Source organism: Coturnix japonica, unplaced genomic scaffold (assembly GCF_054131305.1).
Source record: "Coturnix japonica strain WE unplaced genomic scaffold, WE-NBRP24 Scf039, whole genome shotgun sequence".
Classification (NCBI taxonomy): Eukaryota; Metazoa; Chordata; class Aves; order Galliformes; family Phasianidae; genus Coturnix; species Coturnix japonica.
In genome coordinates, this window is record NW_028188942.1 from 3,251,508 (window position 1) to 3,275,828 (window position 24,321).

Genomic DNA, 24,321 nt, shown 5'->3' on the forward strand with positions numbered 1-24,321 from the left:
TGATTTCTGGGTCACCAGCCTCACCGTACATCAGCATTTTTGGTTTTTAAATGATACATAAAGTTCTCAATGGCACTGCTCTAGTTGGTAGTTCTTTCCCTTTCCGTGCAGCTTGCTCTGTGCATGGCTTGTGAACCGCTATTCAGGCCAGACAGCTGCAGCCCCAAAGACCTGCCATAAATGTACAAATTCTACCAGGATAATGTCTTGGTAGTGGAGAAACAGGATGCGCAGTCATATGGCTCTCACACATACCTTGTACAACCAGCTTGGCTCTGGACTGGGCATCACCAATGTCACAGGTGTACACGTCACTGTCACTTTTCTCCAGATTTTTTATGCACAGCTGCAGGTCTCATCCTTTCTGTGCCCTCTTGTATTACCTGCCAGGCCTGAGCTCAGCAATGCCTTTCCTCCATATGACGAAGGATGCAGCTTTCTCACTCTGACATGTAAAAAGTGCACTTCCACTTTCTTCAATTTTCAGATCTGAAAGTTCCTTGATAAAGTAATTAGGTTTTTCTGGAAGGAAAAAAAAAAGGATGAGGGTGTAGGACAAAGGGATTTGTTACCACAACAAGTCCCAAGCATACAGAGGTGTCCTGAATCTCCTTTGCCCTCATTTCCGAATATCACATAGAGATGCAAAGAGTCTAAGAAGACCACAGAGTCCACCCATTTACATAGGTTTGATAATTCCAGTAGATATCTGGAAAGTTCAATACCATTATACATGCGCTGGTAGGATCTCATCTGATCAACTGCATATAGTTTTGATTACACATATTCAATATAGACTAATTCAGATTGACATCTTTTCTTGGCTCACTAACAACCAAGATCATAGAACCATAGAATGATCACAGAATCATAGAGTGGCCTGAGTAGAAAAGGACCTCAAAGAGCTTCTAGTTTTAAACCCCCTGTCAAGGGGCCACCAACAACTAGACCAGGCTGCCCAGATGCACATCACACTGGAGAATCATTCGGTTTCCAGATTATTTTAAGGAAAAGATTTTAATCCACCGTATTTTCTGAAAACTAAGAATTGATCCTGCTCAAGGAAACAGAAGAGAAAAACATCACCCACAGGCTGCAGATATTTACCTCGACTTCTCTACATGCCATCCCCAGTGTGCTTTTCAACTCACCTTGCACAGTGACCCTGGCTTTTGTTATGGAGTCCTCTGTCTCACAGGGGTACTCCCCACTGTCCTTGGCAGTAGAGTCATGGATGATCAGAATGGTCCCACTTCCCTCCTGCTGCAAGTCGTACTTCTGGCTTTTTCTGATTGCTTTGCCATCCTTGTACCACCTGATGTTCAAATCCGGTTTTGACAGATCACAGCTCAGGCTGATGTCCTGCCCTGCTGCTGCTGTCTTATCCTCCAGCTGTTTTGAAACCTCAGTAGGTTTTCCTGGAAGAAAACATGCTTTTTGAGTAACATACACTTAGGGTAGGATGCCTCTCTCAAAATACATGCATCTACATGCTGGAAATAAGTTAGAGAGGCACTTGCAACAGACGCCATCCTACAGCCAGCAGTAATCTGCAAAGTACAGACAATAGAATTCCAGGCAGCATTTATTCTCTCTTAAATCTACCCCATTGAGGATGATGAACCATGTCTGAAAACTGCCTCTTTCTTCTCTCCACTCATCACACTGGGAGCCTCGGATGATGCTCTCAGTAGCACATGCTCTAGATAGGAATTTGTTGTACAGCTAGATGATGTGAAGGCCATCCCTTCAGCTTATACTTAGAGGATATTTGCTCCCACAGTTCCCTCAACAGAGCATTCCTGATTTACTGTTAATGGAACAAGCTGTAGTGAGATGCCCATTTCCAACACTACCCCAGTGCTTTGGGTAGTTCTCACATTTGTGTAAAATGTTTTGTCCTTTTACTTATTTTTAAGAGAAATTCTCAGTGCTTCGAGGTTTAAGTAGAAGGTTGCTATTCACTTTAACCATATTATGAGTTAGCTCTCACGACAATCTTATCAGAAGACAGTTGAAGGAATCAGACCCCAGAATCTCTCCCATCTCATTACCTTTCACAGACAGAGAGGCTTTGGATGTTAGACCACGTAAAAAACGACTTCCCCAGCATCAGTAGGAGTCACACTTTTGATAATGAGAGTATATTTCCGACTCACGTTAGAAGCTTTAAATCGCCCACCACTTTCCACTCTGCTTCCAGGCAGTGTCCAGTTGAACTCATCAATGCTTTCATGGGACAGAATGCATTCAAAAGTGCCATCTTCTACCTCCTGGATTTCAGTGGTTTTCAGCCGTTTGGTAATGCCACTATTCAGCTCTGGAAGGTAAGAGATAGGTTAGTATGAGGTTTAGATGGAGAAAAGGCATTTGTGACTGACATGAGTAGCAGTACTGGTGTTTTAACTCAGGATTTGCAGAACATGGCTGCATTCCTTACTGATGTATTCTCTAAGACATGCTCCTCTCAGAATTACCAGAAAGCTATAAAAAAAAAAGAGACGTGAATCTCTTGTCTTTGCTCTGGAAGAACTACAAGGAGAGCAGCTCAGTCCATGGAGCACAATGAAGATTCAATGAGCTACAGAGGGAACAACCTAACAGAGAGGACAACTCTAGGATGCTGCGTGAGAAAAAGGGTTTTGCCTATGACAAGAAATTAAATGTTTCTATTAGCTCATTTGTTACCATCCTACCCCTACTGGTGTTCAAACCATTTCTCCATTTTAGGGATGTTTAGAAAGGAATCATTTCCAGGACATTCTTGATGTGTTTGGTGATTTTCATGGCAAAATGAGATACATTTACATCAAAAGCAATGGGAATTTTCCAGACAACACTGTGCTAAATTGCAGAAATACAGTTCTATTGTAGAAACTATTAAGGCTCGTGGGGGAATAGGTGTAAGACATAGTGACCACACTGAATGTGCTTTCAGCACTCCTTTACTTTCCACAGTACTTACCCTGAATGCCGACCTTTGACTTGGCAACATCAGTGCCAATATCACAGGTATAGAAACCTGCATCTGACTTCTCGAGGTCATGGATAAGGGGACATAGGGTCTTCCCAGACTGTACCAGCTCATACTTGTTGCCAGAAGTGAGCACAACACCGTCCTTCTTCCACACTGGTTTGACCTTCTCTTTAGAGACTTCACATTCCAATTTAATCACACCCCGCTCCTCACCAAAAACATCATCCAAGGACTTCACGAAGACAGCAGGCTTCTCTGCAATTAAAAGGGCAAAACAGAACAACGTGATACAGAAGTTGAGACATTTCCAGTTGTGTTCAGATTTTTAAAGAGGGATAAATAAATCTTTACCAGCACTGACGACACCAATATAGAACATAAAGCGGTTTCATGTGTGTTGACTGAATGCACTTTATGGAATTCTGAACTAATCAGTAGGAGAATACAGGGAATAGGAGGGACAGCCTGCATTGCCTTGGGTGGGACTGATATCATATGAAGTAATTGGGATGCAGCTCTTCTAAAGCTGGAGAGCTGGCATTGCCCTCACCTGGAGCAGAGCTCATACAGCAGGCCACAGGATTAAGAGGATAAGCTGCTGAACACTTTTGATTTTCCTGTTTTATTGACTCCTTTTATCTATCTTCTACTTCACACATCAGATGTTTATACTAGGGAAAAAACTTCCACCAAATGCAAAAGAAAGGAGAAAGAGGAAATCCTTCAAACTCTGAGCGCATAGAGTAAAAGAGCTTAATTGCTGGGGAGAGCAGATTAGAATCACAGTACCCTTAGAATTGGAAGAGACCCTTAAAGGCCATCTAGCCCAGCTCCCCTGCAATAAAAAGGGACATTCACAGCTAGATCAGGTTGCTCACAGCCTGGTCATTAGTCATCCCAGAGGCAAAACACACACTGAATGATCTCTCCTTCAGTCATAAATCCTTGGAGACAACAGCATTGACACGGCATGTTACTGAAGCAGTAAAAGAAACTGCTCTTGTAACTCTCCTTGTGCTAAATAAAATGATGATAAAAAGCTACTGAATGCTTTGGCAGGACACCAAAACCATCCTCCTTCGTTGATATCTGCTGCAATGGAACCTTCCACTGGAAGAAAGCCTCTGATGACTTGTCACCCCAGAGAGGTGAGCTTTAGAAGCAGGACTGCTTCACAATAGAATGAACTGGAGCTCCTTAGCATCTCTTACATCCAGGAGGGCTGTGATCAGACCCACCTCTCACCTTCAGGCGCGCGCTTTCTGACACCTTGTCTGACTTCACTGTCACTGGGCCAGCATCCTCAGGCTTAACCTGCTTCACTGTCAGTGTGCAGCAGTTGCCAACGTTCTTGATGTCATTGTAATTGTTGGTGTAAAGGAGGTTGCCATTCAGAAACCTCCCCCACGTCCACATCCCCACCAAAGCAGAATCTAAACATGGCTTCTACAAGGACTGACCAAATGTGGGCGTCGTCACCTTCAAAGTACCTGATACAGAAGGATCACACTCACTGTCAGACAAAACCTCTTTGGAGAGGTGAACTGACTGCCCTGTTCACCCCCACTTTGGAAATAACTGCACTCATTTCCTACCTGCTCCCAGCAGTGTGGGATGGTGGGATAGCATCACACTTCCCACACTAAGCATCCCACCATGTCACTTGTTCCACCTAAACCTCAGTCCCAAAACAAAAGGGGAACTCGCTTCTGAACCCTCTTCATTTCAGATGTCTTATATGCTTGATCTCCAACTCACCCCCCACTCAGGAGAAAGATCCCCCTCTTACACCCTACCATCTTGCTGCATTCTAATGTTGTCATCAGCCTTCAGCTAGTTGTCATCTTTGTACCACTGGGTCTGAACCTCATCGTGTGAAATCTCACAGACAAAAGATGCACTCCCATATTCATTCACTTCCACATCTTCCAGTGGTTCAACAATCTTGATATCTCCAGCTGTGAAACAGTAGAGATATATTTGTCAGGGTATTTCCAGAACTGAGTGCAGCATCTTTTCCTTACACATATTTGCATAGAAAATAAGTAGGATTATGTTTTATTCTAAACCATCATCCATTCCTGAGTCATTTCCCTTTTCAACACAGTCAATGCATTATTGCCCTTGAACTTAAAGATAGACTTACTAGCTACAGTGGAGCTCCCTGCAAACAGTTTTCATGGAAACCAGAATCTCATTTATTCTAAAACCTTTCAAGCAAAATTAAGGGTAGAAAAACAATAGAACTGACTGAATCTTTAAGGTCATTTAGTTCCAGTCCCCCTGCTATAGGCAGGGACATCTACCTCCACACCAACTCTTCTCCTCAGGGTCAAGGCTTCTCTCAAATCATTCTCCTCTAAGCCTGTGCCTGTGCTTGGCATTGCCCTGACCCAGGTGCAGGGCCTTGTACTTGGCCACACTCAAGTTCATGAGGCTGCCAAGGGCCCACCTCTCCAGCCTGTCCAGGTCCCTCTGAGTAGCATCCCTTCCCTCTAGCACATCAACAGCACCGCTCAGCTTGGTGTCATCTGCAAACTTGCTGAGGGTTCATTTGATTCCACTGTCCATGTTGCCTACAAAAATGTTAAATAACACTGGTCCCAACACCACCCTCCATCTGGACACTGAGCTATTGACTGCAGCTCTCTGAGTGTGACCATCCAGACAGTTCCCTATCCTGCAACTGGTCCATCCATCAAAACCATTTTTCTCCAGTTTGGTGACCAGGATGTCATGCAGGACGGGATCAAATGCTCTGCACAAGTCCAAGTAGATGATGTCAGTTGCTCTCCCATTATCCACTGATGCTGTTACTCCATCATGAAAGGCCACCAAGTTTGTCAGGCATGGCTTGACCTTGATGAAGCCATATTGGTTACCACCATCACCTCATCTTCATTTTCCAAACTATGCCAAGGAGAACTAGACAGAACTCTACAATGTCGTGTCACTACAAACCTGTCTGAATCATTGGCTTCTCTGCATGCTCATCACTAGTCTCTCCTTAGCTTGTGTGCCCACAATGTATGGGGATTGTCAGCCACAAATCTTACCTAGGGGACATCTTTGCTTCAAAGTCCCTTGAACATCACACAATCCCTTTTAACTCTCCAGGTCTGCACTTATTTATGTCAGAATCAGACCATATTTCTGTGCTGCTATTTCCCTTTCCTTCTGAAGGGCCTGGATACAACTTGGATTAACCTCAGGAGCAGAGTTCCTGCATAAAACAGCCAGTACTGAAACAGCAACCCAGCCTGGTTGCAGACTGAGAGAGAAAATGAGAGTTCACCACCTGTGAATAATGAGACTTCTCTTATTTCCCTGGGAAGTAATGCCCACTTTTTTACTTTGACAGAGCTCCTTCCCATCCTAGAAGGGAAAATATCAAGTCAAATCTACATTAGTCCTTCCATCTCTGCACTGGGCAAAGGCAGCCTTCAGATCTATGCTTAATTCACCCAATTCCCTAGAATTAATGGAACTGTACTTACTGGAACATATGCTGAAGCTTAAGCACAGTGCAGTGTTTTCAACATGTAGGAATGGCTATAGAACATGCATAAATTCTGGCAGACATATGACAGCTTAAAGCACTGTGGAGGACTGTTAACAAGCCCGTTTGGACATCACCTTGAATAAATGACATTATCCCCAAGTAAGGGAAGGAACAGCTGAGCACCGGGGAGGTACACAAAGGGCCAGAGCAAATTCTCACACTGTCAGGTGCAAAGAAAACTGAGATTTCACCCTAAAACCCAGTTCACAACAAGGCTACAAAATCCTGGCTGAGAATTTCTGAATGCTCACCAGTTGTTTCCAGCTCGAAGGTCATCTTCTGGCCAGCAGCCTCGCAGATGTATTCTCCAGCATCTTTCTTCTCCAGCTGCTCCACAACCAGACGCCGTGTTTTGCCCACAGATTCCATTCTGAACTTTCTGGAGGAGGCAAGCAGTCTTCCATCCTTGAACCATTTTACTCCGGTTGGATCCTGTGCTACTTCACAGCTGAGGGAGGCACTTGCTGCCAGGGCAGCACTCACCTCTTTCTGCACCTTCTCCTGGTTTATAAACACAGGTTTTGGCTCTGAGGGAAGAAAAGAAAAACAGAAGGACTGAAATGAGACCATCTTGCAGGTTTGTATGTACAGGTTGGAACAGGTTTAGGTTACCACTTGTGCCCAAACTAATAGCCTTCATAGAGAATATCAGCTCTTCTGTTGAAACAAAGTGTCAAATCTAGGCAAGAAAGAACCTAGGAACTGAAGGAACCAAGAGGGTCCTTGAACACCAGTCCCATGGTTGCAAGTCACTATGCAAACATATTGAACCCAAAAGAACATCTGACCTGCAGGCAACCAAAACCTGAGTTCCTTTTGCTTAAGACCCACTGTGAAACATCAAAACACATAAACATGTGATAGTCAAACCACTGGCTGCCTTTTCATGACCCAGAACAGTACTCCTGGCTTCCTGAACAGACTCCTCATGGCCTCTACCATTGCCACAACTGTGACTGTCAAAGGCACAAAGGAAATATGCTCACCAACGCAGTCCTTTCTTCTTTGTGTGTGATTTGCAGATATCTATCTTACTTTGAGCTCTGGGAATAGTCAGCTCTACCAGGTCTCTTACTGTGAGTAGCAGACTCACCTATCCAGATGCAGCCTCCAACATAAAGGCATAGTAAAAAGGCAGTGTACTACTAGGAGAAGTTCCAGCTTCTCCTGCCATGAAAGGCTGCACGTAGAACATGCACTCCAGCCTCACTGCACATACTTATCTTAGTCAAATGTTTCGGTGAACAAGAATTACAGTTTGGGATCTCAGGCACTGGAGAGATTTGAATAATATCTTGAATATTGCTTCCACTGTACATATATCAGTAATTATTATTCTACAGACAGACTGAAACAGGTCTTTGTGCCATACTAAAACCACATACTTGCTACAAACCCAGGCAATCAAGTATAGGGGAAAAACCTCAGCACAGACTACTGCACCTGGATCACAGTATAATAGAAACTAGATTTTACCTTAGTGATCTCTGCTGTATTTCAGACAACACCTGTCTTACCAGACACCCCTTACCAGGAGCCACCAGTCAGTGGCTCCTGGCTGGCTCGCCAAATGTATTGGCAGTAAGTATGCTGGTACTAACAAGGATAACAATTACAAGCAAAATGGTAGAAATACAGAAGATATAAGGAAAAGGGAACTCACCAGAGCTGAGGCAATCCTCCCTGGTGAGCAATCTCCAAGAGATGCTGCCTCAGTGAGGGTCAGCCCTTAAATGAGGTCTCAGAGGAGGTGGAGTTGAACTCCACCCCTCCAGGGAGCACAGCTACATAACTTTCACCTGTGCTCCCACAGCTGACCCCACACTTGCCTCAGCTGATCAATCAGTGGTTCACATTGTGATCTCCCATCCAGAACTGAATGCCAACATCTGAACTATATCAATTGCCAGTGAAGAACTTCCTCCCTGCCAGACCAAAACAGCTTAGATAGCCCTAAACTTGTTTTCATTTCCACCAGTATCATGTTCCAAAATCTTCAAAAATTAAAAAACACCCCTTTCCCCACTGTCCAGCAGCACACCAGCATATGCAGTCATTGAAAAGTCTGTTTCATACAAGGGGACAGGCATTAAATTGTCCAAACAAGCTGACAGCTGTAAGTTGCTTTGCCAGCAAAAGCCAGGTGAGGGTCAAGGTTAAATTCTGTTTGTGATTAAGTCATAGTGAGGAAATATATTTTTCTCACCTACTTATTTCTGAAAACAGTTCCAATATCTCCTGAGTTTTCAGAGGCAGTAATAAAATGGTTTCCCCTATGGAATCATAGAACGGTTTGGGTATAGAAGGAAGCTTTAAAGATCATCCAGTCCAACCTCTTGCCGTGGTCAGGGACATCATTCACTAAATGAGGCTGCCCAGGGTCCCCATCCAGCCTGGCCTTGGACACACCCAATGATGAGTCACCCACAACCTGCACTGGACAATCTGTTCCAGTGTATCACCACCCTCATCATAAAGAACTTTTCTCATGTCCAAACTGAGTCTACCCTCTTCACTTTTGAAACCATTGCCCCTTCTTAGGTTGCTACAGACCCTGGTAAAAAGTTTTTTTCCACTTTCTTATCAGACTCTCCTAATAAATGAACGCCTGTCTTCCTCCATTTTGGAATGAAAAGCACCAGCTTGAAGCCTTTCTATTTTTAAGCATTTCTTTTGTACCTGCTATAGAGAAGAAAACAAAAGACAATATGGGAAAACCTTTTTAGTTGCAGGTTTCTTTAATTTAATAGAAACCACCAATGCTGCCGTCTAGCATTGTGACCAAATGCTGTCTCTGAGACTATTTAGGAAGAAGCATTTGCAGGGGTGTGCTTGTGCCCTGAAGATATCTTTAATATTCTTTAATTTCCCCTGTAATTATTGACTTCTCATTTTGCTATCATTGCATCTACTTGAGATCCCCAGGGAAATTCCCCAATTATTTCCAGCCTGTCTTAAGCTGAGGCTACCCAAGTCCTCTGTGTTCATAGCTTCAGAAGGCAAACAGGAATGTACACAAATTAAACAGAATTTAAGCACCGTCTACATCACTGAATGCTAGGGTTAAATGTGTCAAACCACTTAACTTTCCCCTCCTTCTTTGTTGGGGGGTTCAATACAGTCAAAACAATTTCTCTCACCTGTAACATCAATCTTGAAGGTGAGTTTCTGGCCAGCAGCCTCGCAGCTGTACTCCCCTGCACCTTCCTTCTCCACCTGGCTCACCACCAGCCGACGCTGTTTGCCCTCTGACTCCACCTTGAACTTCTTGCTCGAGGTGATCAGTTTCCCCTCCTTGTACCACTTCACCTCCCTCTTCTCCTGCACCACCTCGCAGCTCAGCGTGGCATTTTCTGTTGGTGCAGCCTTCACCTCCTTCTGCACCTTCTGCTTGTTGATAAAGGCATCCTCTGCTTCTGGAACTGGAAAACACTGGGTAAAATATACATTAGATATGAGCAACTTGTGACTGGAAGACATTAAAAGTTGCTTCTATGTTGTATTGGACCATTTCCTGGAGCAACTCTGCTTCACAGTGTTTATCACACATTATAATGCATCCTCAGCACAGTCCCTGTTGTCATCCCATCCCTCTGGGTAGTCTTTACTATTAGCTCGGACTCCTAATTTTCAGATTTCTTCTAATGAAGACAATGACAGATCTTCATCTGTCTGTCTTTTTGATATTGCTCCACTCTGCACTGGAGATCAGCCAAATACAGCTCAATTATGAAGTGAAGACCTCAAAATCAGGAAACCATAGAAATTTAAGAGCAGAAAACCATCTTTTGACTCTACCCTATGGGAATGATATAGCCCTTAATATGGTGAATACTTGGCCTACATTAGATTTTGTAGCTCGGTTTTATGCACAAAGCATGGTTTTGTACTCTCAGCAACCCCTGATTCTTCAGAGAACTGGCTGAGGTCATCTCCTCTTAATACCTAACACATATAGAAGAAAGTGTTTAAAGCCCACCTTACCCTTTGTGTCAACAAATGGAGTTAGCATCAGAAAGATATCAAGTGTAATTAGTTAGGCATACACACTTCAGTTAAGGGGATTCAGTTAATCACTTTGCTAAGTGGGATCGATTGATACATTGAATTTTTTATTGATTACTTTAATGACTGTTTTATCTGATTCTCCTTTTACCAACAACTGGTCGCTGAGAGCGTTCATGCTACTTCCTATTTGAGGCGTGGGAGAACAGATAAACCCTAAATAAATGGGCTTCCATTTCTATTCCATGGTTTGCCCTACAAAAGGCTGTAAAAGTGCAGAATATTTCTGACTCACTTACATCATGGACTTCTCTAGTGCTAGCCAGCTTCTAACAGCAGAGCAATTTTGAATAAGCTTCCGATGCTTGTTTGGGTCCCAGGAAAGATCCCAGGGTCCTGATGCTGATACCAAGACAGAGGCTCCAAGCATGAATGCAGGACTAGCAGGTGTGAGGGGGATTGACATTGCCTTTTATTTGCAGTGGAGACATGGAAGACCACTCATTCAGATCATTCATGCAAGCATATTCAGGCATACCCAGCTCAGGTGACCGGGAAGGCTCCTGCTCCCCAGCAGTCATGGCAAACCCTTCCATGACCTGTCCCCTATCTCCTTCCTCCCCACTGTCACTCTGTGAAGCCTTCTGCTGCCATCCCTTTCCCTTCCTTCATGACTTTCTCCTCTGCATGCTGTCTGAATTCTGAGTGGCAGCAGCTGCCCAGGAGGGTAAGTTCAGCTCAAGTTCCTGTGCTGCTGACCGTTGCAGTACGTGCAATCCCAGGATTCACACCACAGCTCTACCACCAGCACTGCAGACCACTGAAGGCGAGGGAGCAGGGCAGCAAGCCAATGCAAGAATGCAGTTGATACACTCTACATTTGATCTCCCTGCTTGTATTGACTGTAGAAGCATCATTCTCTCCGCCCATCTTCAACAGCCCCTGTTCTGAATGATGATTTTCAGGGGAGGTTCAAGTTGGATGTTAAGAAAAACTTCTTCTGAAGAGGAATGGTGATGTGGTGGCACAGCTTTGCAGGGAGGTGGTGGGGTCACCATCCCTGGGAGTGTTCAATAACCATGGAGATGTGGCACTGAGGGACGTGGGCAGTGTGCATGGTGGGATGGGGTGAGGCTGGATGTGGGGATCTTTGTGGTCTTTTCCAACCACAATGATTTGATGAAGATCAGAAGGCTTGCTTATTAGCAAGACAACAAACATGGCCTAGACCAACCAGGTGATGCAAAACTTCTCACAAATGCAATGGAGCTTTGGCCCACTTCAAATAAGGATTTCAGCGTGCACCACAAATACTGAATCAGAATCAGTATCAGGGCAGATATCAGAATCAGCAGAATCAGAATCAGGGCAGAATCAGCCCTTTTTACTATAGTTTTCTATAGGTTTCCAAGGTGTGCAGCACTTGTTTCTTTTAAGCAAGAAGGTCTAATCTGCGTCCCATAATGCGTCTGCGTCACACTCAGCACCTAACATTCAACATGTCCTTAAAATGGGATTGTTCTGTGCTACCAGTGGAACCCTGGGGTAGAGGAACCCTGAAAAGCTTTCTGAGTGCAATGGGAAGAGGAGAAATTAAGACTCAGAAAGCCATTGCACTTTGGGAGAAGCTAGTAAGATGAGGATTTCTGTAGTGAAAGAGCCAACCACTCCAAGAGTACTCATAATCCCTCCTGACTTTCACACCAGATCATTTTGCAGTGAGGGCTGGACTTGCACGTCATGTTACAGTGGTACACATGAGAAATACAGCAACGGTAGCTAGGCAAGCACTCTCCACGTATGGCAGAGGAGGAGGTATTACATTACCCTGTGCAGCCATGAGCTCATCCGGTCTGAAAGAGAACAGAAAACCTTTGGTTTCTGAGGCAAACAGCTAATAATAGCCCTCAGCTAGCAAAATTCAAGTGTAAAAGCACTACATTGCTGTGTTTTCTCCCTACACCTCTGCAATAAGACGTGGGCTGGCTTTGGCTGCTGAGGATTAACTTGGTAGATTCCAGCTGTTGCCATAGTCTTTCTCTCATCGTTCATATTTCATTTTCTCTGACAGATACCTCCCAAATCTACCCTGTCTGTAATCCACTATTTGCTGAAACTGCCAGTTTCCTGAGCCAAAAGCATGAGCTACACAACTCACGGAACAGATCCAAAGGCCCCAGAATCACATCCACGTGGTGTTGGGAATAGTAAGAGCTGATAGTTTAGAGTCTACACCGCAGGCAGCAGCAAAACTGTCTACTGCAGGAGCAGAGATATATTGCACACCAGGGACTGAAGGAGCAGAATGCCCCAAGATGGAGAGAGCAAAGACTGCAACCTTTACAAGGGAACAGAACGCAAGCTATGCCCTGCAAGGACACCAGGTCTGTGTGAGCAGAAAGGCAGTAGACTCCCAGTACAGTTGCTCCTCCACATAGCTGACCAAATGCCAAACCTTGACCAGGATTAAGCTCCAATGTGTTCACTGCCATAAGAAAGAAGAGGAGAAAACAGATACCCAGTCCTGATCAGCTCAGAATACAAGACGAGAACTGTAAAGTTAACAGAGAACAAGCTGACTTACGAGCAAAAACCAGTAGAGTGCAGCTTCAAATAAAACAGAAGACAAACCCTCGTCATCAGCCAGCTCACTAATGGTCACTCAGAATGCAGCTGATGTGCCCATGGCTATCTGGAGTCTAAGTTAAAATGTACCGGATCTTGTGCAAAATATACTGACACCAGAGCAATCTCTACTGCAGCTGGAGTGAGAGATCTGCCTCTGTTCTAAACCCTCAGACTAATGAGAAACGTACAATTAGAAAGGTATCAATGGATTCATGACTGGTCATTACATTTACAGAACATGGAACGAATGGTCGTCAACGTGGGATTCAACAAGCCAAAGGCAAGTGCAATGCCTCTGACTAACAGTTCTTAGGACACCGACAACCAAACCTTCTCAGTGCAGCCACAGTAGAGATCTGTAACTACTACTGTTGAAATATCAACTGGTAGAGCAGTGTTGCACATTGTACAAATCACAGTTGGACATCTATGGACAGCTCATTATAAAAGTAGTCGTAGGGGAAGAGCTGGATGAAACACTATTAAAAACAAATAATCATTTTAGCTGCACGTTTGTAAGCATTTCTTTTCATCCTCCCCAAAACAGTTTCATGGCAGAATCAAGAGGACACATTCACACAGACGTTTCCACAGCCAGACTATGGAATAATCAAAGAATATCAACCAAAATGTGTTTCCTACCAGTTACATGAATCTTGAAGGTGAGTTTCTGGCCAGCAGCCTCGCAGCTGTACTCCCCTGCATCTTTCTTCTCCACCTGGCTCACCACCAGCCGACGCTGTTTGCCCTCTGACTCCACCTTGAACATCTTGCTCCAGGTGATCAGTTTCCCCTCCTTGTACCACTTCACCTCCGTCTTCTCCTGGGCCACCTCGCAGCTCAGCTTGGCATTTTGAGTCAGTACAGCCTTCCACTCCTCTTGTACCTTGTCCTTGTTTGTAAACAGGTCTTCTTTCTCTGCAGGGACATCACAACAGCCACACCGTTTTGCTGTAGTCTGCTGCAGAGCTTACTCCAGTTCCCCATTTTCACTGTACTTGCCCTTCACAGGGAGCATCGCGATGCCTCATTATGACAGGAAAACACTTTTCCCTCTATTTTGCCTTGGGAAATGATAGGCATATCATTTCATATCATTTCATATCATATCATATAATTTCATATCATTTCACATCATATCACAAAGCTGAAGATTTTGCAGTCTGACAGCAGATTTGGACATGAGATTTAGAACACCTGCATGCACTGCTGAACCTCCTCCCTTCTCTTTTTTTCTTCTCGTGTCTCTCTACATTTCCAGTAAATCAGAAGGGAACAGCCCTCTAGAACAGGTTGCCCAAGGAGACTGTGGATGCTCCATCCCTGCAGGCATTCAAGGCCAGGCTGGATGTGGTTCTGGGCAGCCTGGGCTGCTGCTTGGCAACCCTGCACATAGGAAGAAGGGGGCTGGAACTGGATGAGCACCGTGGGCCTTTGCAACCCAGGCCATTTATGAGTCTGATTAGTGGCATTTTCCACCTCATTGTGTCATTCAAATTTTGTAACCAGATCTCTTCAACCACCTCCCCTTTTCTCACTCCTTGCATGCCTGGTGTGTTCTTGCACTGTAACCCTGCAGACACCAGCTGACTACAAGAGCTGCACAAGTTACCCTCCTTGCCTATTGTTTGTTGCAGTAATTCATTCCTGGATGGAGAAGCACATGTAGAAAAGTGTTGCTATGACACTAGATGACAAAGAAAGTCCTATAGCCAAAATGTTTTGCACCAGAGAGGCTGTAAGTTGATCCTCCAAATGCAAGACACACAAAATGAACCGTTCCTTTCTCTCTGGGATTCCAAGCATTTTCTCACCTCTGACTTTCACTTGGAATGTTGCTTTGTCATCTTTTGTTTCACAGCTGTAGCTCCCTCGGTCTTTCAGGGTCACATTTTTGACCATGAGCTTGCGGTGCGTCCCCTGGGAGATGATGGTTGTCTTCTGGTCCTGCTTCACCTCTGTTTGATCTTTCTTCCATACGACAGCTCCGCTTGCAGCTGACACCTCACACACCAGCTCCAGGTCTTCAGAAGGACTGACTGATATTTCTGGAGTCGTTTTGGGCTTGTTGACAACATTAATGGCTTCATCTGAAGAAAAAAAGAGAAAGTGGTTTACATCCTGACTCAGGCTTATTCAGCACAGCATGAAGATACAGTTAGAACTGACTGTAATGTCTCTGCTCATTACATTTGGGTGATCAAGTTTCACCTCTGGTGGTACTCACATACAAACGTCTGCTTGATTCTCCCGTGTAAGGAAAGAGTAAGTTCTATGCAGACAGTTCTTATTTCTTTTAATCAATTCTGTATTCTGCACACGTTCTTCTGAAGCTAAAATGAAGGCAGATACGTAACGTGTTTGCAATGCATGAACAAACCTATTCAACACTTTGTCTCTAAGCTAACAAGCAGAGTTTGATGAGCACATCAGTATTTCATGCCCTTCATTTCATCCAGACAGAACCTGCCTGAGGAGCAAGCTGATGGCTGTCAGCTACAGGCAGACCTAGCTTAGTACTGCATTTCTTACAGCAACAACTGTTGCTTTCAGTCACTGAATATACCAAGGCCAATTGCTATGCCAGGCACATTTATGGCATCAGTGAACAAGTAATGCATTAAAAATTGTAATAGACAGGAGCCATCTATTCTTTTAAAACTAGGTGACCAAAGAAGAACAGTCCCTCTAGAGTCAAGCTGTGAAGAACTAATAGCATCAATCAATATCACATAGATAGATTACTTCCCTGCCCTAAGACCATCTTGCGACCATTTGGTGCTCCTAATTAAGCCCTCTTAATGGCTTTTTTGTCTGAGCCATGTGACATTTTGTGATAGGAGTTACTGCTAGTGTTCCCTTCACCCTACACCAAAGTAGGAGGTATCCATTCTCAGGGAATCATGCAGGCTTCCTCTGTATTTGATGCTCAGAGACAGCCCCAGAACTTTTTAAATCTTAGCTTAGCTCTCATCCAATAATGTTCATCAAACAGTGCAACTTGTCCTTTGGGGATGCCTTTGTTCTGCATCAACCAGTTCCAACGGAGTCTTCTTGGCTTGTTTTAGATCAGTTTTTCAACAGATAAAGCCAGGGCCTTTGAATTACAAAGTGAAATTGCAGAATGCATGATTCTCAACCAAACAGAATGGGAGGTGGGATGCAGGGTGAATACCTGAGCCAACACCACCTGCAAGCAATCCTTCAATATCTTAGGAATCTCTAGCCATCCCAAATCCAGTGTTGGGCTTGATCTATCATCTCTGCTGAGTTTTTAGCTAGCTGATGGTGAGCATCATGATGGTGATGGGTGAGCAGTCGGACTAGAGGGTCTTAATCAACCTTAAGGATCCTGTGATCAGAGGAACGTGAATGTGCTGTTAAAGATCACAAGAGCTGCACTGCAGCATGAGCATACACAGCGAAAGGTTTTCAGTAGAGCTTCGGTTCATAAATGAGGACTGGGTTATGGAAAATAGGCTCAAGAAATAAACCAGAAAACAGATCTTAACGCCAGGTTCTGTGAATGCAGCCAGCTGAATTTCACAGATATTGAATTTCAATGACAATTTCTTGTGTTATTTTACCCACCAGCTCCACCCTGAACAGGAACATGTCAGTGACAAGCATTACTCCTCCAGGCTTGACCTGACAGTGCTTTACTTGCACTATGAGCTAATGGCTGTGCTTACAGCACCTCAGGGAGACACCTCAGAGATCACAATGTCCTTCGGGTACAGCAGGAGACACTCAACTCTCCAAATGTGGAGTTTAATTTGTCCAAAGAGGAGACAGGATTCCCATGCTAAGAACTTAGGACCATTTCAGTCATAGGTTTAAAGATGATGTAAGTGCTGAGGCAATAGATGAACTAGAAGAATGAAGCCCAGATGTCAGGGCTCAAGTCGTGACTCCAGCCCCAGCTGCAGCTAAGGCTGTCTTGAATTCATCACAACACAGTTACATTATTTGCTCATACTGTGGATTTGCATAGGAACAACAGGAAGGTCAGAATTGCTTCAATAGAGCTATGCAATCTTTGTCCTAAATACTGGAAACCCACAGCGTTGGACAAATCAAATGAATTAAGTCTGAAGTGCTTTACATGGATTGTGATCCCATGTTTGCCTCACAAACTTACCTGAGACTTTCCAATCTAAAATCAGAGTGTCATCTCCAGTTTTGCAGATGTATGTTTCCTCATCTTCTTTCGTTACAGGTGAAGCCAGATTATGCAGTTTCCCTTTATCTTCCATTGTGAACTTGTTACTAGTCATGATTTCTTTGCCATTTTTGTACCACTTCACCAGGACATTGCAAACAAATTGAGCCTAAAAGATGGAGATATCATTCAGGACTGAAAAGAAAAAAAGAATTCCTTTATGGAAATTAATTGGAGCTCAAAAGTTAGATGATGAAACTGGCCCCTATTAACACACACTGGAATAATTGACTTCAAAGATTCAAAATCTCACCACTGTCTTAGCCAAAAGTTTAAGCCTAAGGCCACGGTCCTATTTTACTGCGGGTAATGGAGTTTGTTTTCCAACTTCTTGTTAACATATCATTTCAAAACAGCGCACACAGCTGAGTTGGGTCTGTTGAGACAGCGCAGTCAGAGCTGCTAAAATCAAGTCCGGATTTTGCATGCATTTGTTCTGCAGTTCCAAGAACACAGATGGATAATACAAATTCAACAACATTCTACAGAACGCCTGTCTTTTAGGAGCTCGAGAGCCAGCTGATGGACACTGGGATCACTGAGATCCTGTCAATACATTTAACTCCATCCTATCATACAGTCAAATTTCATTCATTTTTTCAGGAACTGTCTCTTATCATTGTAGTCCCCTCACCACTGCTGGATGTGAGCCCAGCCACACAAAAGCAGCTGCTGGTTTTCACTGCAGATACTGCAGGAAGGAGGAACAGCCTCCGGACTGGACCAGCTGAGCGTGGCCCTACCAGGATTTGCTCCAAAGGTCTTATTACCAGTAGTGCTTCCTGATGAAATACATGGGGGTCCTCCTTTGATTCCAACCCCAACCCACCCCACCATGCCCCCTGATAACATCCATCAGGGCCACATCTCCACAGTTCCTGAACACCTCCAGGGATCCCACCACCTCCCTGAGCAGCCTGTGCCGGTTAATTCTGGGGGCAGACCTGCCAGTATGAAATATTATGCTAACATGACAAAGAGAGAGAAGAAAAGCAAAATTAAGACTAGCTGACAAGCCTTGGCAGGAAGTTCTGCTCTCCATCAATTTAGTCCCTGTGACTCTTCACAGGTCTCTTCTACATTTTGGATCACTGCAACAAAAAGAGCTGTTGACATCATCTCTCATGGCCACCCTGAGAGAAGAGCAGGAAGGCTGGGATGCTCTTTTTCCTATCTTTCCCTTGACTTTCTCTATATCTTAGGGACGAATCACAGGACAGCACACAGAAATCAAATGGCTCTACAAAGCAGATTGGCCAGTTCAAGTCAAAACAGCCATTGAAAACACCCCACATGCTGTCTGACAACAGCTGGACTGTCGGGGAGTCAGGTGAATGCAGTCTGCTGGCCCTGGGCAGGAAGAGGACAGCCCAGACTGTCACATACCTTTCACTGAAAGCTGATAGAGCATTTTATCCCCCTCACAGATGCACTGATAACTTGCAGCATCATCCATTGAGACGCTGTGAATTTTCAGGGTGTGTTTCTTCCCCACAATGTGCAGTTCATATTTTTCACTGGCCTTGAGCTCCTTCCCATCCTTCATCCACTCCACAGTAGCGCCTGTGTCTGAAAGCTCAGCCTGCAGTTTGGCTTCCTCACGCAGCCGAGCGGAGATCTTTTCTACATCTTTGCTCTTATTGGTAAATCTCACTGCAGCACCTGTCAGGAGCAAAGGCCTCATTATTTCAATTTAGATCAGGCTAACGTGGTCAATGTTTGCTGCAAGATCCCTAAAAAAGTATCACCTTCTGTTCCTGCCCTCATCATTGTGTCAGTGCTGAGCAATTCAAGATATTTCATTTGGTCTTCTTGCCGGATTTACTAAGTAAAAATCAACCAAACATCTCCTTCTACTGATTAATAATGCTCTAAACATGCTTCTGCAGAGGTTTCCACCCAATGACAAACAGCTCCTCCCATCATGAATCTTTGTTCTACTTTTGTCATGCAAAGCTGATTGACAGAGATATTATTGGAATGATTGCTCCCCTACTTCTAAACTATTCCAGTGCAATCAGAAAGGCTGTCTGAACCTGGAGCTGAAAGTACTGCTCTATGGTGATGCAGTGGTAAACCTGCTGACTGAATGCACTGGCCAATAGCTGTGAACTGCAGACATTCATCAGCTGGCATGAAGCAATCTGGTTCAGATACCAAGCAGCTGGGTAGACTGGCTTACCCTACACTCAGTGCTATCATGTTTAGGTCATTACCAGGACTCACGTCAGTCCATGGGATGCAATTTCAGGTATTTGGTACAGGCAGTGAATGCCTGCAGCCCCAGTTCTAATCATCAGATCACAGCAACTATGCCTTGACTGTAAGAGGAAAGGAGAAGGATCAAAGCAAACACCTCTCACTCTCATCTTGCTGCTGACATCAACATTTTCGGCAACAAATTTCACGTCTGCTCCACCATCATTCTTGGTGATGTTCTTTATGATTAGGCTGTGAGTAGTTTGGGTTCTCTTGATGATGCAGGTCTCGCTTTCCTGTAAGACTTTACCACTGAGGTACCAAGTGCTGCAACACATTGTTGTAAGATCAGTAGTAAACATGGCATCCCCTCCAGGTACAGCTTCACCAGTTGTTAGGGGGGATTTCACAACCAGGATTGGTCCTGAGGAAGAACATGGAATGCTCTTTAGATGCAAGTCTGGTATCTCATTTAGAGATGGAAGATTAAATCATGGGTACATTTCTACTTCTCCCTTTGCATGAGTGCTAGAAGAAGCACTTCTGTGCTTAAGATCTGTTACAGAAAGTTCTGCCTCTTGCACATGTGAGATATCAAAAGATAAGGATATTCATGTCTCTGTCACAGAAACAGAACTTGTATCACTTTAGTGGTAGCTGGAGGTTAATAGGAGATAGGAGAACTAGGAATAAAGGAAAGCCTTTGGTGTGTTAATGCACTGCTATCCTTAAAGTCAAATGAAACATCTTTAGGGAACCAACACAGCTGCTCAGCACACACTGACCCATTTCCATTGGGGTTTTTGTGCTTACCAAGGTGCACGCTTCCTGGGAATTCCAGATACAGGCTCTATCCATGTGCATTGACTGCAGACACTCGGAACTGATCATCAGCCTCTTCAGACAGATTGCTCACCGTGAACTCTGGGACGGGGACATGAGACTCGTGGCACCTCACCCACGTGAAGCCAGTTAGTTTCTTGCGATCCACAATGTAGCCATCGATTGGAATGGGGCGGTGCATCTTCGGAGGGGACCATGCCAGCGTCACTGAGGTTTCTGTTTTATTTTTCACCACGGGGTCAGTTGGGGGCTGGGTGGGAGGTTTTCTGGGAGCTGAACAGAAATAAATACAGAAATATTAGCATAAGGTCATGTAGGCTGGAAAAGACCTTCAAGATCAGCAGACTCAACTTTCAGCATGACCTACTGAGTCCCACCATTAACTACTGTGGTACCTGAGGACATACATGACAAGCTTATTCCTGCAGGTATTTGCATAGTGAATATATTCACCCTCTGGTTGCTTTGGAACATTTTAGAGGTTAAAATCCCATCAGACTTTTTCACTGTGTGCAGCCACTGATACATGCAGGAGGCTGGGAGTTACCTGATGGGCTCTAGTTACAGACTACTGACACAGTAAAGGATTGATTTCATTTCATTTTGGCCATCAAAAAGTTTGGTGTCTGGTTTAAGTCATCCATCTAGACTCCAATTATAATCATATGGAGAACAGCGCATTTAGGAGAACTCATCTCATCTTAATAAACCTGAATGAAATCACAGAATCATAGGATCACGGGAGGGCTTGGGTTGGAAGAAACCTTCAAGATCATTAAGTTCTAAACACCCTGCCATGGGCTGGCTGCCCACTAACCAGCTCAGGCTGCCCATCACCCATCCAACCTCGCCTTCAACACCAAGGACAGGCACCCACAGCTTCTCTGGGCAGCCTGAAATGGAAGCAATGAGCCACATGTTGAAGATACTCAAACATTCATGACTGTAGAGAGAGCCAAATACTCCATACATATTGCCTGCCTGGTCAGTGGTAATAAAATACCAACAACAGACTCATCCAGCTCATTGAAAATGGTGTGAACAAGGCATACAGGATTCTTCCAGCAGCGAGTTAGATCTGCAAAGTGTAAAAATAGGAAATCTCAATGCAATGCAATTTTCCCTCATAACATAAATAGACACATAACTGTTTTGGGGTGCACTGTTACCAGCCTGTCAGTTGCTGTTGGTCAGTGCTAGATGCCAAAGGTCCCACTAACATAGCATGAAGCCGAAAGCTAGACGCTGGAATCAGATCTCCTGACCTTACCATCAGAAATCGAGATGTCATATTTTGCTCAGAGGTGCCTGCTTGTAGGAGGGACAGCTTCCGAGCTTTTTCTGCTCCAGGAACCAGCTCCAGCTTCAGGATTTAAACAGCAGTCAGAAATTAAACTGAGCTTTGTCACCTCCATCAAACAGAAGGAGTGGTTGGGTGGTACAGCTTTCCAAATCACTTAGAAACTGTCACAACAATCAGATGCCTACCTTTTCTTTTTGAACTTGTTAATACATAGAGCTTAATAGCATCAGAATGCCCCAAGCACTTCAGATAACACGACAGCTGTAAACCCTTCTTTAAGGATTCCTTTGTTTAACCACTGAGTAACTGTAATTCAGTGGTGCTGGTGGGAGAAGGGAAGTCCTAATCTTCCCAGATGGTGAATAGAGCTGATGTTCACATGCAGACTGGTGCTGCAGCACAGCCAGAAACCACTCATTTGGGAAACACAGCACCAAGAAAATAATGGGAATAGCTTCATAAAATCAGGCAGCTTCACCCAAATTTCATGTCAGGTCCATTATTCTTCCTATTTTCAGGAAGAAAGGTTTTCCCTTTTTCTTGTAGTTTTATTTTCTTTTCCTTTCATGCAAGCAGCTTTGTAGCTTAAAAAATTGTTTTCTAATCACCTCCTGGTGTGGACAAATCACACAGGTTTGACTCCATGTTTTACATAGTTAGCATTTTATATTTGTTCCAGTATGGAACTGTACAGCCATAGAATGGCCTGGGTTGAAAAGGATCTCAAAGATCATCCAGTTCCAACCCCCTGCTATGTGCAGGGTCGCCAACCACCAGACCAGGCTGCCCAGAGCCACAATCCAGCCTTTCCTCATAGGAGAGCTGCTCCAACCCTCTGATCATCACAGTGGCCCCTCCTCTGGACCCCCCCCAACAGCACCACAACCTTATTGTCCACAGAAAGCATATAACCCTCATTCAATTGCCCTTCCACTCAGCTTAGAGCACTACTAAAACCAGCATCTTCACCTTAGCTCATCACACTGCTGCAGTTCCTTTTACAAGGATTTCACTGGCAAAAATTAAATCAAAGCCATCACAAGGGATTTAGCACAGTTACGTGTTACTGGCTACGAGAGCTGTCAGCACAGTCACCTGTCAGGCTTTGCTGCTGTTCTATTTATGTAGAGGCACAACAAGGTTCAGACACCTCACAGTGCAATTCTCACTTGGACTGTAAAGAAAAAGGAGGCTTGAAAAGCAGAGTGTGGAAAACAAAGAAACAAGAATTAGAACAACAGTGGGGCCATGGCACTTGTAGGAATTGTTCTGCCTTTAACAGCAGAGCTTTTCAAGAAGTCTGAGGGCATTGCAAACCAGACCAGTTTGGACAGATTAACAACTGCAAGTAGTGGGTTCCAAAATTCCAGACATGAAATCAAAGATAGAAAAACTCTTCACATTTTCATCTCTCAATTTTTCGTACATTGTGCATTACAGTGCAAACAAGTCTTCACATACAACTTGGAAGCTAAAGACAAGTCTGACAAAACAGACTGCACAAAAATGATGGATAATTAACAGAGCAAATTGCTCTTTCAAAAACAGAGTTTATGTCTTCTGGTCATAACACTTCAGAAGCCTCAGAGGCTTCTTCTCCTTTGTATATTTTCATTAATCTTAGATTTTGTTTTCATTCAATGTGACCTCACTAAACAAATATTGTCTAAGACCATGAGTATCACATAAATGTGCAGATCTCAAGCTGCTCACTTATCTAGTACCCTTGGCATGATGCTTTATTTTCCTCAGCTGATCATCTAGATTGTGCCTGTTGATTGTGCAACAACAGCCTGTTGGTCTCGATTACCTGTGAGAGGCTCTAACTTTGGCCAGGAAAAATCATTTGAGGACAAGTAATTCTCTTGGAATCAGTAAGGCAGTCTTCCCATTCTTTCTTACCAGCACCCATCTTACATGTTAATAAAGGCTTCTGGAAATCAGTTTGAAGATCAAGAAACAATTCAGTTCAAGCATATGCAATCACAGGATTTGTACGTCACCTGCAAAAGTCATTTTATTCTATCCACAATCTCATCCTACATGCAGTTCCTTAGAGGGTTCCTTAGGCACACCAACCCCATGCTCCTATTACAGACCCTTGCATAAGACAGGTGATATACCTACAAGATTATCTACAGCTTAGACTATGAAAACAGGGAGTCTAGCTAGAGAAAATTATCTACCTGTGCTTCTGAGCAATCTGTTAACCACTCTCATACAGTTCAGGCCAATCCAAACAAGATGCAATGACATGTCAGCCACAGAAACAGCTTGATTTTAAGGAGTTTGTTTGGACAAGCCCCTGTTGCATACGGTGGTCAAACATGCATTACTTGGGGGCACATTGTATTTGATTTAACAGATACTCTTACCTTTGGCTTTGCACAGAGTCCAAAGTCTATCAGCTTCAAATTGTCAATCAGCAGATTTTCCCGGTGGATGAGAAAGCAGTCAGGAATGATTTCCACCCAAATGCCCAAGGAAACATCTTTTCTCTTCTCTTATTTCCTGCTGTGGACAGTGGTTCCCAGTCTACTCAAAGCTCGCTCGCTCTCGCTGTCTCAGAGATCTTCACTGAC

General features: G+C 44.1%; 1 protein-coding gene and 2 long non-coding RNA genes across 3 annotated transcripts in view; 1 reads left to right on the forward strand and 2 right to left on the reverse strand.

Annotated features, from left to right (window-relative positions):
- Window positions 1-24,321, forward strand: part of LOC146753250 (uncharacterized) — a 235,405-nt gene that overhangs the window by 188,794 nt on the left and 22,290 nt on the right. The window lies entirely within an intron of this gene.
- Window positions 265-3,228, reverse strand: LOC146753263 (uncharacterized). The gene is made up of 4 exons (XR_014940185.1): window positions 2,966-3,228; window positions 2,160-2,320; window positions 1,152-1,418; window positions 265-522 (listed from the first exon to the last, which is right to left on the reverse strand). It is a non-coding gene; the product is annotated as an uncharacterized LOC146753263 (long non-coding RNA).
- Window positions 6,744-10,086, reverse strand: LOC146753264 (obscurin-like protein 1). The gene is made up of 2 exons (XM_085530789.1): window positions 9,680-10,086; window positions 6,744-7,066 (listed from the first exon to the last, which is right to left on the reverse strand). Exons 1-2 carry the CDS (start codon window positions 10,017-10,019, stop codon window positions 6,744-6,746), a joined length of 663 nt encoding a protein of 220 aa, XP_085386915.1. The 5' UTR covers window positions 10,020-10,086.

What these genes read in the sequence shown, in the direction of transcription:
- LOC146753264 (XM_085530789.1), bottom strand. Translation starts at nt 10,019, where the DNA reads ATGTCTTCCAGTCACAAGTTGCTCATATCTAATGTATATTTTACCCAG. An exon ending in CTTCAAGATTGATGTTACAG is followed by an intron (nt 7,067 to 9,679) that starts GTGAGAGAAATT and finishes TTCTTCCCTCAG; the next exon opens with AGCCAAAACCTGTGTTTATA.